The 12,447-nt window shown below is 43.0% G+C and overlaps 1 protein-coding gene across 8 annotated transcripts in view; it reads left to right on the top strand.

Moving 5' to 3' along the window:
- The window catches only part of TANK (TRAF family member associated NFKB activator), a 113,684-nt gene that overhangs the window by 43,727 nt on the left and 57,510 nt on the right, over positions 1–12,447 (top strand). The window contains exon 2 of one of the 8 annotated variants that reach the window (XM_030209046.1): positions 5,866–5,957. The exons of the other annotated variants lie outside the window; for them this stretch is intronic. Coding sequence (XP_030064906.1) covers positions 5,868–5,957 — 90 coding nt within the window. The 5' untranslated portion in view covers positions 5,866–5,867. The remainder of the gene's footprint in view (positions 1–5,865; positions 5,958–12,447) is intronic. 8 annotated transcript variants of the gene reach the window in all.

Below are 12,447 nucleotides of genomic sequence, written 5' to 3'. Positions count from 1 at the left end.
GGTGAACGTTGCGTCATGCTTGGAAGCCAGTTTTGGGGCTTTGGTCCTCAGGGAGGCAGTGCCAGGATCCCATCCACTCTAGGGATTGCTTTTAAACATCCTGTAGGTTCTGGAATAGTGGGAAGCTGCGTAATGGAAGGAAAAATTAGGTCTTACCTGATAATTTTCTTTCCATTAGTCCTTCCCACTATTCTAGAACCTGTGAGATATTTCTGTCCATCAACCAGCAGGTGGACATAGAGAACTGAAAACTGAGCTGAGACATCTCTCTCTTGGCATTCAGTCCAGCTCCTTAGTATTTACATAGACAAGCAGTAACTGCTGCTTTTGAGAGAGACTATTAAGGAATGCTAGAGCTGTTTCTTTTGCTTGGATAATACTGTGGAATGTACCACCACCAGAGCTGATGGTAATGGGATTTAGGAAGCAGTTGAAAACCAGTTTTTTATGCACACATTTGGTACTGGATGAGGTTTTATTAGGACATGCTGGGGTATTTGGAAAAAGGGTAAGGGATTGCGCTTTTAGTGAATTTAGGGGTCCTTTTACCAAGCTGCTGTAAAAAGGGCCCTGCACTAGTGGTGGGGGCTGTTATTGCCACACACTGGCCCTTTTTACCGCAGTAGGTAAAAAAGGCTGAAAATAGCTATGACCAAGCGGTAAGATTGCTCTTTTTTTGAGGAGGTTGGCAGCTCTTTTGATTGTGTCATTATCCTCTGTTTCTAGGGTACAGTGTTGCATTTTGAACCATGTGGGATATAGTAGTGCTGTTCAGTTCAAGATGCAATTCTCTGAGCCCAGCAACTGAGGAGGATGTGGATCAAGGTGCCATATTGCTTCTGTCATCCTCCTCCTCTTCCTTCTCATAAGAATATAAGTTTTGCCGTACTGAGACAGACCGAAGGTCCCAGTGGCCAATCCAGATCACAAGTATCTGGCAAGATCCCCGAACCGTAAAACAGATTTTATGCTACTTATCCTAGAAATAAGCAGTACATTTTCCCGAGTCCATCTTAATAATGGCTTATGGATGTTTCATTTAGGAAATTATCCAAACCTTTTTTGAACCCTGCTAAGCTAACTGCTTTTACCACATTCTCTGGCAACAAATTCCAGAGTTTAATTATACTTTGAGTGAAGAAATATTTTTCTCCGGTTTGTTTTAAATTTACTACTTAGTAGCCTTATTGCATTTGGAAAGAGTAAACAAGCAATTCACATCTATCCATTCCACTCCACTCAGTATTTTTAGACCTCTATCTTATTACTTGCAAATTTAATGCCAAGAAGTGCAGAGTGATGCACTTGGGGTACAGAAACCCAAAAGAGAGATACCGAATAGGAGGGGAGAGATTAGTAAGCTCGACTCAGGAGAGAGACCTTGGGGTGTTGGTGTCAGAGGATATGAAGGTAAAAAAACAATGTGACAAGGCGACGGCTGTGGCCAGAAGGATACAAGGCTGCATAGAGAAGGGTATAACCAGCAGAAGAAAGGAGGTGTTGATGCCCCTCTACAAGTTGTTGGTGAGGACCCACTTGGAGTATTGTGTTCAGCTTTGGAGTACGTATCTTGCTAAAGATGTAAAAAGACTGGAAGTGGGTCAAAGAAAAGCTACGGAAATGGTATGGGATTTGTATTGCAAACCGTACGAGGAGAGACTTGCTGATCTGAACATGTATACCTTGGAGGAAAGGAGAAACAGGGGTGACATGATACAGACGTTCAAATATTTGAAAGGTATTAATCCGTAAACAAACCTTTTTCAGAGATGGGAAGGTGGTAGAACTAGAGGATATGAATTGAGGTTGAAGTGGGGCAGACTCAGGAGTAATGTTAGGAAGTATTTTTTCACAGAAAGGGTGGTAGATACGTGGAATGCTCTCCTGTGGGAGGTGGTGGAGATGAAAACAGTAATGGAATTCAAACATGCGTGGGATAAACACAAAGGAATCCTGTTTAGGAGGAATGGATCTACGGAATCTTAGCGGAGATTGGGTGGCAACGCTGGTAATTGGGAAGCAAAACCAGTGCTGGGCAGACCTCTACAGTCTACACCCTGATCATAACTGAATAGATGTGGATGGGCTTGAGTATAAATTTTAAGGGGCTTCGATGATAGCTTCAGAACATTTAGTACAAGAACAATGCTGGGCAGACTTCTATGGTCTGTGCCCTGAGAATGGCAAGTTGAAATTTATTTTTTATTTTTGTTACATTTGTACCCCGCGCTTTCCCACTCATGGCAGGCTCAATGCGGCAGGCAATGGAGGGTTAAGTGACTTGCCCAAAGTCACAAGGAGCTGCCTGTGTCGGGAATCGAACTCAGTTCCTCAGTTCCCCAGGACCAAAGTCCACCACCCTAACCACTAGGCCACTCCTCATCTCCAACTTGGGTATACAAATAAAGTATCACATATCATGAAAAATGAGTTTATCTTGTTGGGCAGACTGGATGAACGGTCCAGGTCTTTATCTGCCGTTATTTAGTATGTTACTATGTTATTTTTTTATTTACACAAGCTTGATATACCGCTAGGGCCTGGAACATAGTATAAAAGTGTTTTACAAAATAAAATATAAAAGGGGACTACAGGTCTGAAGGAGTGACAAAATTCTAAATGGAGCTAGACAAGGAAATAGAAAAAAAGGTGGGTTTTAAGGGCTTGTTTGAATTTGGGGAGGGAGGACTGGTTTCTGATGAACAGTGGCAGGTCATTCCACAATTTGGGACCTAGGTAACAGAAGGCAGAGTCACATGTGGAGGATCGTCATATGCAGGAGGGAGGTAGAAAAGTGAGAAGATTGTCAACTGAATGTTGGAAATGGAGATTAGTGTAGGGAATGAGGAGGTTGTTAAGTTAGGCAGGAGCAGATGGGAGTCTTGATTTATATATCTTCCCTCAGCTGTCTCTTCTTCAATATGAACAACCCTAGCCACTTGGCCTTTCCTCATAGGGAAGTCATCCCATTCCCTTTATCATTTTTGTCTCCCTTCTCTATACCTTTTTTAATTCTGCTGTATCTTTTTTGAGATGCAGTGACCAGAATTGCATACAGTTTTTGAGATGTGCTTGCGCCATGGAGTGATACAAAGGCATTATAACATTCTCATTTTTGTTTTCCATTCCTTTTCTAATAATGCCTAACATTCTATTTGCTTTCTTAGACGCCGCTGCATACTGAGCAGAAGGTTTCAATGTATCATCAATGACACCTAAATCCTTTTCCTGGGTGGTGATTCCAACCTTTCATCGTGTAGCTGTAGTTTAGGTTTCTCTTTTCCTGCATGCATCACTTTGTACTTGCTCACATTAAACGTCATCTGCTATTTGGATGCCCAGGCCCCCAGTCACGTAAGGACCTCTTGCAATTTTTCACAATCCTCTTGTGATTTAACAACTTCGAATAACTTTGTGTCATCAGCAAATTCAATTACCTCACTAGTTATTCCCATCTTTAGATCATCTACTATAATAAAACTCACCCTCAACGTTCTGAGGACACTGACGTCAGTGAAGCCAAGCCCTGACTTCCTTCAAAAAGGTTCGAAGGTTCGTGGTGGTGAAGCCACCAAAATTGCTCCGGTCCCCGCCCTCGAGGGCGGAGCAATGGCAGAACAACAAAGGGGTTGGCAGGGAGGCGGGGGGGGGGGGGAATCACTCCGAGTCCCGCCCTCGCGTCAAATGTCATGACGTTGGGGGCGGAGCAATGGCAGAACAACGAAGGGGTTGGCCAGGGAGGGAGGGGGGGGGGTGTTGGCGACGAAAACCTTGCTAGCGCCCGTTTCATTTGCTCTGAAACGGGCCTCTTTTACTAGTTTATAAATATGTTAAAAAGGAACAGACTCCTGGGGAACCCCACTATCTACCCTTCTCCATTGAGAATACTGACCATTTATCCCTATTCTCTGTTTTCTATCTTTTAACCAGTTTTTAATCCACAATAGGACATTGCTTCCTATCCCATGACTTTCTAATTTCTTCGGGAGTCTTTCATTCGGTACTTTTGTCAAATGCCTTTTGAAAGTCCAGATACACAATATTGACCAGCTCACTTTTATCTGCATGTTTATTCACCCCTTCAAAGAAATGTAGTAGATTGATGAGGCAAGATTTTTCCCTTGACTAAATCCATGTATTTTCAAAGCACTTAGCCTTCCAAAGTTCCATAGAAACCTATGAAACTTTGGAAGGCTAAGTGCTTTGAAAATATGCCTCACACTCATTAATCCATGCTTAGTTATGTGCTCTGTAATTTTGTTCTTTATAATAGTCTCTTGACTGTTGGGATCAGTGTAGTGCAGGATGGGCAGAAGCATCACTGCTTCCACTCCAACCATGTAGGCCAAATGAAGTTTGTTGGGCTGGGAGTGGCTTTTGAGCCTTGTGTCTGACACCCTTGGCTTAACAGTATGTTTAGAAGAGACACTGTTTTTGATGAAGCAGTGCTACAAGGCCTTTTCAATTAATACCAAACTTCCCCAGCAATTTTCCATCTGGGTTTGTTTGTTTATTGATTGGGATTTATTAACTGCCTTTATGAAGAGATTCAGCCAAGGCGGTTTGCCCTGATGATACAAAAATTTAAATAAAATAGGGCAACCCTTAGCTGTGTAATGCCCTCTTGTGTGACTGATTCATCCTGCTTGTCAAGGGAAAAGTGTAGTTCTTTTCCTGTAATGGGGATCCTCTGCAGGTGGCATACTCGCTCATCTTCCTTGGAAGTTGACTCCTTAGCTCTGAGGAGACTTGTGAAGTAGCAGCTAGGTTTTTCTGAGCTCAGAGAGATTTGTCCATGTCAGTGCCATCAGATGGCATCACTCACTTGTATATCTGATTTCCTCTGTTGTCTAGGGAAACCCCCCACTATAGGTAGGCAACTGTGCTATCTCTACTATTTTCACCTTCAAAAACTGAAAAACAGAGTCTTGTCATTTTCATTCCTAGAAAGCCTGATGATGTATTTCTGCATCCAGGTGTACGTGTGTGTGTTGTTTTTTCCTTTGTTATAACAAGGATAAAGGGCTGCTGAAGTGGTGCCATGTCATCTGCTAACTTTGATTTTGAATAGTTGATCTGCATTGACAGTTTTCTGTCCTGTGCCAATTTTTATACAGTGACTTGGTGTCTGTTTTCCATAACTGGGCACTCTCTGTAGTATCAGAATCAGATGTGCATATTATGGCTTCTAATGAACGTGAATGTAGCAGTATGGCCACAGTACTAATACTAGCTCCTTGCTACAACTGCCAAACCTGCTCCCCTTTTCTCCCTCTGCAAAGACCAGGAAGGCATAGTGTAGTGGTAGTTGGCATGATAGCGGGGGGAGGTAACAGGCTGTGGACAGTTGGCATGAGGGAGGACAGCAGCAAAAAAATATGAATTGTTAAAAAAAAAATACTCTGGCCTCTAATGCCCTTATCAGATGTAACATGTTTGAAGGTGTCAAATTGAGAAGGTTGACTGTTCAACCAGACAAAATAAAATCTAAACGATCTTCAGGAACATATATGAAAAGAGTTGAAAGTGGATAAGGGTGAGAAACAGAACAGAAAATAATAAGGAAACTGGAGGTGAAAAATATATTCTAAAAATGAAAAAACAGACAACAAAAAAGGAATATTTCTCAAACAAGTCAGATAAAGCTGTCTCTTTCACCCCTGCAAAATGAGGTAAGTTATAAGCTTTCTGTTAATATTGAGCTTATTTTTAATGCATTGTAAATAACCCTTAAATGTAAAGCACTTCTTGAAAATCAGCTAGGTTGAAATGTTTGTGCATAGTTTGCTGTCTCAGAGTAAGTGTTGTGCATTCCTTTTTTGTGATTTGTGTTATGCTCCTGTATTTCCTCTGTTATCCTGGTAGTTATGAAGCAGCTGTTATGGATGCTGAGATGTCCTGACAGAGTGCCCCTGAGGAAAAGAGCAAAGTCAAAGGCATACCTGGGAACTTATGAGGTCTGTTCATACTGAGATTGAGAGGAGAGGGGACTGTATGTATTGACTTTCTCTTTTCGTGCACCTCCACCTACCCAACTACTTTCTTAATTTGTATTCTCTGTCAGAATAGTTTCCATGCCTGTGCCTTTATTTTTTGGTACTGCATCTTGTTTCCCACTCAGTCTACTCTTTTGTTTTCTCTCTCTCTTTGGTGGTTTCAATCCATTTTCAACGTTGTCTTTGTTCTTTGTCTGTCCTTCAACAGTGGATATTTTAATTTTTTTCTTCCTTCTCTAGTTCTTGACTTTTTTTATTCTCATGTTTTTTTCCACCTGCCTTCTTTTTCTTAATCCCTTCTCTTTCTCCTATCTACTGTGTCACATTCATTCCATTCCACAACCCCTTTATTCTACATTTTTTCTCTGGATTTCTAACCTCTCAATACCAGGGCCCTTATTCTCAATTCTGTTCTCATTCCTGTCCATCACCTTCCATCTGTGGGTCCCTCTCTTTCTTACTGTCTTCCTCTGTCCTTTTTCTCAGTTTCCTGTATTTCCAGCCTTCTGTCTCAAGTTCTCTCTCTGTCAGTGTGACTCCTCTGTTCCTTCTTGCTCACCCCTTTCCTTACTGTCTTGCCCTGCCCGTTCTATCCCTTTTGCTAACCTCTTTATTATCTCTTTTTTGTCTTGCTCTCTTTTCATTCATGCCCCTTTTCTGTCACCTTTGCTCTCACCTCCCCCCTTCATCGCTGTCTCCTTCCACTTGGTTCATGTGCTGACCAGAATGGAGATACATTAAAAAAAAAAAGCAAGCTGGACGTTTCCAGACCCCCCTCCCCCCGCTCACTCAAACATTTCCAGGTGTCCCAGACCCAAACACTCCCCACCCCACCAAAAATACCCTGGGGGCCCAAGTGGACGCCAACACTTGCTGGAACCCCTTTACTCTCCAAGCCTACCTCCAGAGTTAGGTGGAGGAGTGGCCTAGTGGTTAGGGTGGTGGACTTTGGTCCTGGGGAACTGAGGAACTGAGTTTGATTCCCGGCACAGGCAGCTCCTTGTGACTCTGGGCAAGTCACTTAACCCTCCATTGCCTGCCGCATTGAGCCTGCCATGAGTGGGAAAGCGCGGGGTACAAATGTAACAAAAATAAAAAATAAATAAAATATGCACTCTCTACTGCGTCTGTACCACCATCTTGGAAAGTGATGATGCCTGACCAGCGCACCACACAGGATCAGTCAGTTAATTAAGGGAATAACTGTCTTATTTGTCAGATTGACTCTGTGTGATGCATCCCAACACTAGTGCTCAGCACATTTAAATCCCATGGTAATGAGATTATTAGTTATTCTATGCTTATACAAAGAAGACAAAAGGCTGAGCACAATGCCAGGACTTTTAACACCAGGTCTGAGGAGGTGTAAAAGGTTAGCTAGTTCTTCAGTCAGCTTTAGAGGGGATTTCACGTCCATTTTTTCTCTATAGTGTGAGCATATAAGTCCCATAATATTTTTATTTTTTTTTTTGAGGGGGGGGGGGTGGTTATAAAGAGCTTGGGTTAAAAAAAAAAGAGAGAGACAAAGATCAAAGTGCTGGATTGTTGAGAATTGCATTTGTGCAGAAGTCTAAGTGCAAACAAATTTGTATCAGCACTGAAAGTTGCATACACATACATCAGCCCATATACTGGAATGCTGTTCCCTGCATAAATGTCAATATTGCATATAATTCCAGATGTCAATCTGATTTTTTGTGTGTGTGTGTGTTCAAATCTATCTGCGAGATATAACTGCTGTCAGCTCAGACCTGTATCCAATGTGCTGTCCCATGTTAAGGCACCCTTTTTTTTTCACTCGCCATGCTTGCATAATATTTGGTTACTGCTTTGGGGAGCAAACTGTTTCCATTATGCTTGCACTTGTGTTAGCCATGTGCTAAGTATTTGTGCAGGACTCTAATGCAAACTTACTGCATCAGCCTGCCTTGTATATTAACTGCTCAGTGATAAGTAGCCCCACAATTTTTATAGCCTTTTTTTTCTTCTTGCTTTTTGTCCCTTGCTCTCTAACCGCCTCTTCCATCTATTCCAGTCCATTTTCCAGCTCCCCCTCCTATTACTGTTCCATTTTCTTTACTTTCTTCCTTATCCCATTAGTCCTTACCTCCCCCACCCCAACAGTGGTCCTAGAGCTTCCAAGTTCCACCCTTGTCATACCCTTTATTTGTCAGACTGACTCCGCATAATACATCCCAAGATGCACCGTGTGAGATCAGGTGCTGCCAGTTTTTGAAGATGACAGTATGGAGGCAGAAGCGAGTGTGCATCTGTCCTGCTTTCTTGAAGGAATGCCAGGGGGCGGGGATGTCAGAGGTGCCACGGCATCAGGCTATTTGTGTGTGGGATCAAAGGTAATTGGGAGTCCCATTAGACTATTTTTGGTTAGAGGGGAGTGTTTGGGAGGGATCAGGGGATGGCAAGTGGAGGGGGGGGTTGAAGAATTGGGGGGAATGAATCGTTAATGAGACTTGTAGCTTTTCTGCCCTAATACAACTGCTGCAGAAGGGCAAACTAACCAGTCTACACCTCCTCAGACCTGGCAGTAAATTTCTTGTGTTATGCACGCTGTCTGTGAACATCGCTGCATCAGGACAGAATAGGTAATTGGCTCACAGCATATTAAAATGGAAAAGAGGCTATGTCTACTGCATGAGTTAACTTCCACACTACACTGAACCAGTTTCAGCATGGTGTGCTCCATAACGTGCACACAGACTTCTCATTAAACACGCGCTTCTGTTCGCAGTAGCTTTCTGCATCAGCCCTCCAATTCAGAATGGAAGAGCCACTGCTGCTGCCTGCGGCAGATGTGGTTGGGCCAGAACAGTTGTGACTGAGGGGTCCTAGATGGGGAGGAGCCTTGTAGCCTGGGTCAGTGCATTGTGGGAGTTGGAAAGCAAGAGAGGAAGCAAGATAGGGACCACTGTTAGGTGGAGGAAAGGACTAATGGGATAAATAAGAGGAAACTGGAACAGTGGCAGGAGTGGGGAGTTGGAAAATGGGCTTTGGAGTAGATGGAAGAGGTGGCTAGAGAGGAGGGGGAAAGGCAAAAATAAAGACTATAAAGAGTCTGGGACTACTTATTGCATAATTTACTGTGCTGGCATGCGCTAATTCGTACATTAACTTCATGGCATGTTGGGGTGGAGGGTGGGAACTGGATGGAGAAATAGGTGTGGACATTGCAGTTAGAACATGATACTTACCACATGTCACTTGTGCAGTTAGTGTACGTAAACTTACCACCTCCTCAAGAGAAAGCATTAAGGAGGTAATTCTATAACTAGGTGTCTTTGTACACGTGAATGATCTGCATGCTTGCAGGTAATTGTACACATAAGTGGCATCAAAACAGTTAAGCACTATTCTGTAAGGGTGCGAATAAGTGGCATAGTGCGTAAATGCAAAGGGGGCATTCACATGGGCAGAACATGAGTGCAGCATGAATGGTGCTGCCACTTACTTGCTCCAGATATAGAATACTGTAAGTTCTGCGTGCCTTTGCCGCATTTATGCACCTAGGTCTATGGCTGGTGTAACTGCTGGCACCTAGATTTTGGGTGCCTCAATAACAAGTTATGCTATTGCTCTATAATGGCACCTGGGTACCTATAGAATAGGCTCTCACCGTGTGGCATCAGGTGCCTAAAGGGAGGCCTCCACTTATAGAATTATCTCCTAGTGTATCCACACTAATTGTGAAAAAGAAATTAATATGTGATAAAGATTCTGTGCAGCCTTTGCATTTAGTGTATTAATTTATGCAGTTATAGCACAATAAATTCAAAACTTTACTTGCTTTGGATTAAGATTAAACAGAAAAAAACAGCAAAAAAATCCAAATTGTAAACAACATTATAAAAAGTTAAAAGGAAAAAGTAGTTTTGCTCTTCATCTTACATAATTAATTTGCTTTGCACCTAGGTTAAGTTACCCAGTTATATTTGACCACAGAGGAACTGCTGAATATTGAGCTTATCTGCTGTTAGCAATGGACATTGTGTCCTATATAGACATGCAAATCATTTATTGATTCTTGGAAAGCTATTTGTTTTTGTTTAGGTATTCAAAGACCAATGTGTTGTCCGCCAGTTGGCAAAAACAAAATTCAGTTGGAATCCCAGTGACTGAGAAATATTGTAATATATAAGTCATTTAATTGGTGTAACAGCCATTTTCCCTTTCATCATTGTGCAGGACATATGTGGGTTTAATTGGGATATTTAACACCTACTATATTGCATTTGAAGATGTCTGGCAGCCTTATCAAAATCTGCACAGTGGTACTAGCCTTTTATACTGCTTGAGAAAGAAACCAGGTACATGCAGTAATGTAACTGGGGCCTGTGTACCTTGAGCTGCATTCTGTGATTTTAATTAGGTGAAATTAAAATGTAGTATCTGTTTTATTCCCCGGAGTAGACTTCATGTGTAATTTTCATGTGATTTTAAAAGCTTGTTCTATTAGATAGAAGAGGATCAGGGATGCTTACAGCTAGGGCAAGGGTTCTCAACCTTTCTGTTTATTCAGATTCCTTATCAACCTTCAGAAAGCTTTGGGACCCTCAGACCATCCCCCAGTCTTGCTTTCTCCCTTCTCCCATCAGTTTCTCTTTTCTCCCCTCACCCCCACCATGTACTCTACCTCCAAGCTTTTTCCCCACCAGCTTCTTTTTGTCCTCCGTTCACAGCAGTCTCTTTCTCATCCTTCTCAAGTCTTTGTCTCCCCCTCATACCCACTGTTTTGCTGCTGCTGCTGCTGCTGCTGCTGCTGCTGCACCTCCGATCTCCAGGCCTGCATGCTATTGTTCCTGCCACTACTTGTCAAGGACTCACTACAGATACTGTGGTTGCTGCTTCTGATTTCCTGGTCCAGGTGGACTGCTGCTGTAGACCATGTGGGTCACCAATGTTCACCCTGCCTAGACAGGCTGATAGTGCTCTCACCACCAATTCCTTCCAATGAGATAATGTTTTATTTCCTTTCCTAAGACTTGTGGTGATAGCATAGTCTACCAAGAGACCACAGATGACAGGTTGGGAACTTTTAAACTGGGGGATTTTCACTTGGGTGAGGTGGTTGCCTTTATAACAGGAAAAGTGTAAAAATTAGCATGCCAAACAATTGGAGTTTATTTCTTATCCTCCTTTCAGAAAATGAAAAGAAGAAATAATAAAGAATTAAACATAAAAGTTAGATTCCAAAGGAGATCTCTGAGGGCATCTCTTTAGATGTCCTGATCAAGCTGCAATGAGTCAGGATAATCAGACAGAGGCAGATGCGAACAAAATGCACAGGTTAGAAAAAAGAAAGTATGGTAATGATGGCTTTATTGGAAATAAGTAGCCAAACAAGGACAGAAGATATGCAGGCTGTTGTAACCATTCATTTAGTAGTGTGTCAGATTCCTTCTGCCCTGCTTGTGACCACTGCAGGGCAGTCGATGGCTAACATCTGCAGTGCACTAGGAAGTGAATTATTGTGCAGAAGGAGAGGCTGAGGCAGATTCTCACTGCCAGTAGGAACTGCAGCCATGTTGTCTATCGGTTGCTTGTCTCCTGTGCAGCACACCTTAGCAGAAGAACTGGCCCTGGGAGCACAGGGGGTATCGTTAGCTGGGCCTTCATTTGGTTCTCTTTCCATGGGATGAGGCAACATTCCTTACACCAATTCACAGGGTGCCTCCAGAAAGCCTTGACATATGCCTAGGCAGCCAAGAAGGAGGATGCCATGTGATCATTATAGAGGGGGCTTCATGGTCTTGCTCCAGAGGGGAGGGGTTTGAGACCTTTAAACACCCCAGAAAGGCTGATTCTGCATCCAGAGAATCAAAGGATTCCGTGCCTGCCTTGGCCATTGTTGAAAACTGACTAGGAGAGGAGGATGACAGTAGGTTTGTTTCCCCTGTAGACAACGTTCCCCACAGGAAGAGAAGTTATGCCCTTTGGGGGGGGGGGGGGGGTGATGGCCAGATGATGAGTCCTTGGTTATCTGCCTGTTTTTAGGTGGGATGAACTATCATGCCTTATTTCTTACTTGGCCTCTTCCCTTCGTATGGCAGAAGCTGTGATGAAGAAGGCTGTGAATGGTGACACCATCTTGGATGGCCTGTGGTAACCCATCAAGTCATTTCCCCCCCATAAGGCTCTTTGTAAAATGGTCCTGTCAAAGTGGGAGGCTCCAGAAGCTTTTGAGAGACCAAGATAATAGGGATATTTTACCCCTTACTGCAAGAAAAGTTGGAACAGTTCTTCCTGCTGTGGTTAGATGTAGGTTACTAAGAAGATGGTTATACCTGTGGAGGGTGGCTTAGCTTTGGAGGATTTGTATGACAGAAAGGTCAAATGGCTCCTGAAGCAAGCACTTTCCTCTTCAGTGCTGGGGGTACAGGTGATGATCTTCAGAGGGCCCTTTTTCACTGAACACAGCAGCTTCCAGAGTTGAGCC

The sequence above is a fragment of the Microcaecilia unicolor genome, chromosome 7 (genome assembly GCF_901765095.1).
Source record: "Microcaecilia unicolor chromosome 7, aMicUni1.1, whole genome shotgun sequence".
In the NCBI taxonomy this organism is placed as follows: Eukaryota; Metazoa; Chordata; class Amphibia; order Gymnophiona; family Siphonopidae; genus Microcaecilia; species Microcaecilia unicolor.
This window is presented reverse-complemented; position numbering and strand designations above follow the sequence as displayed.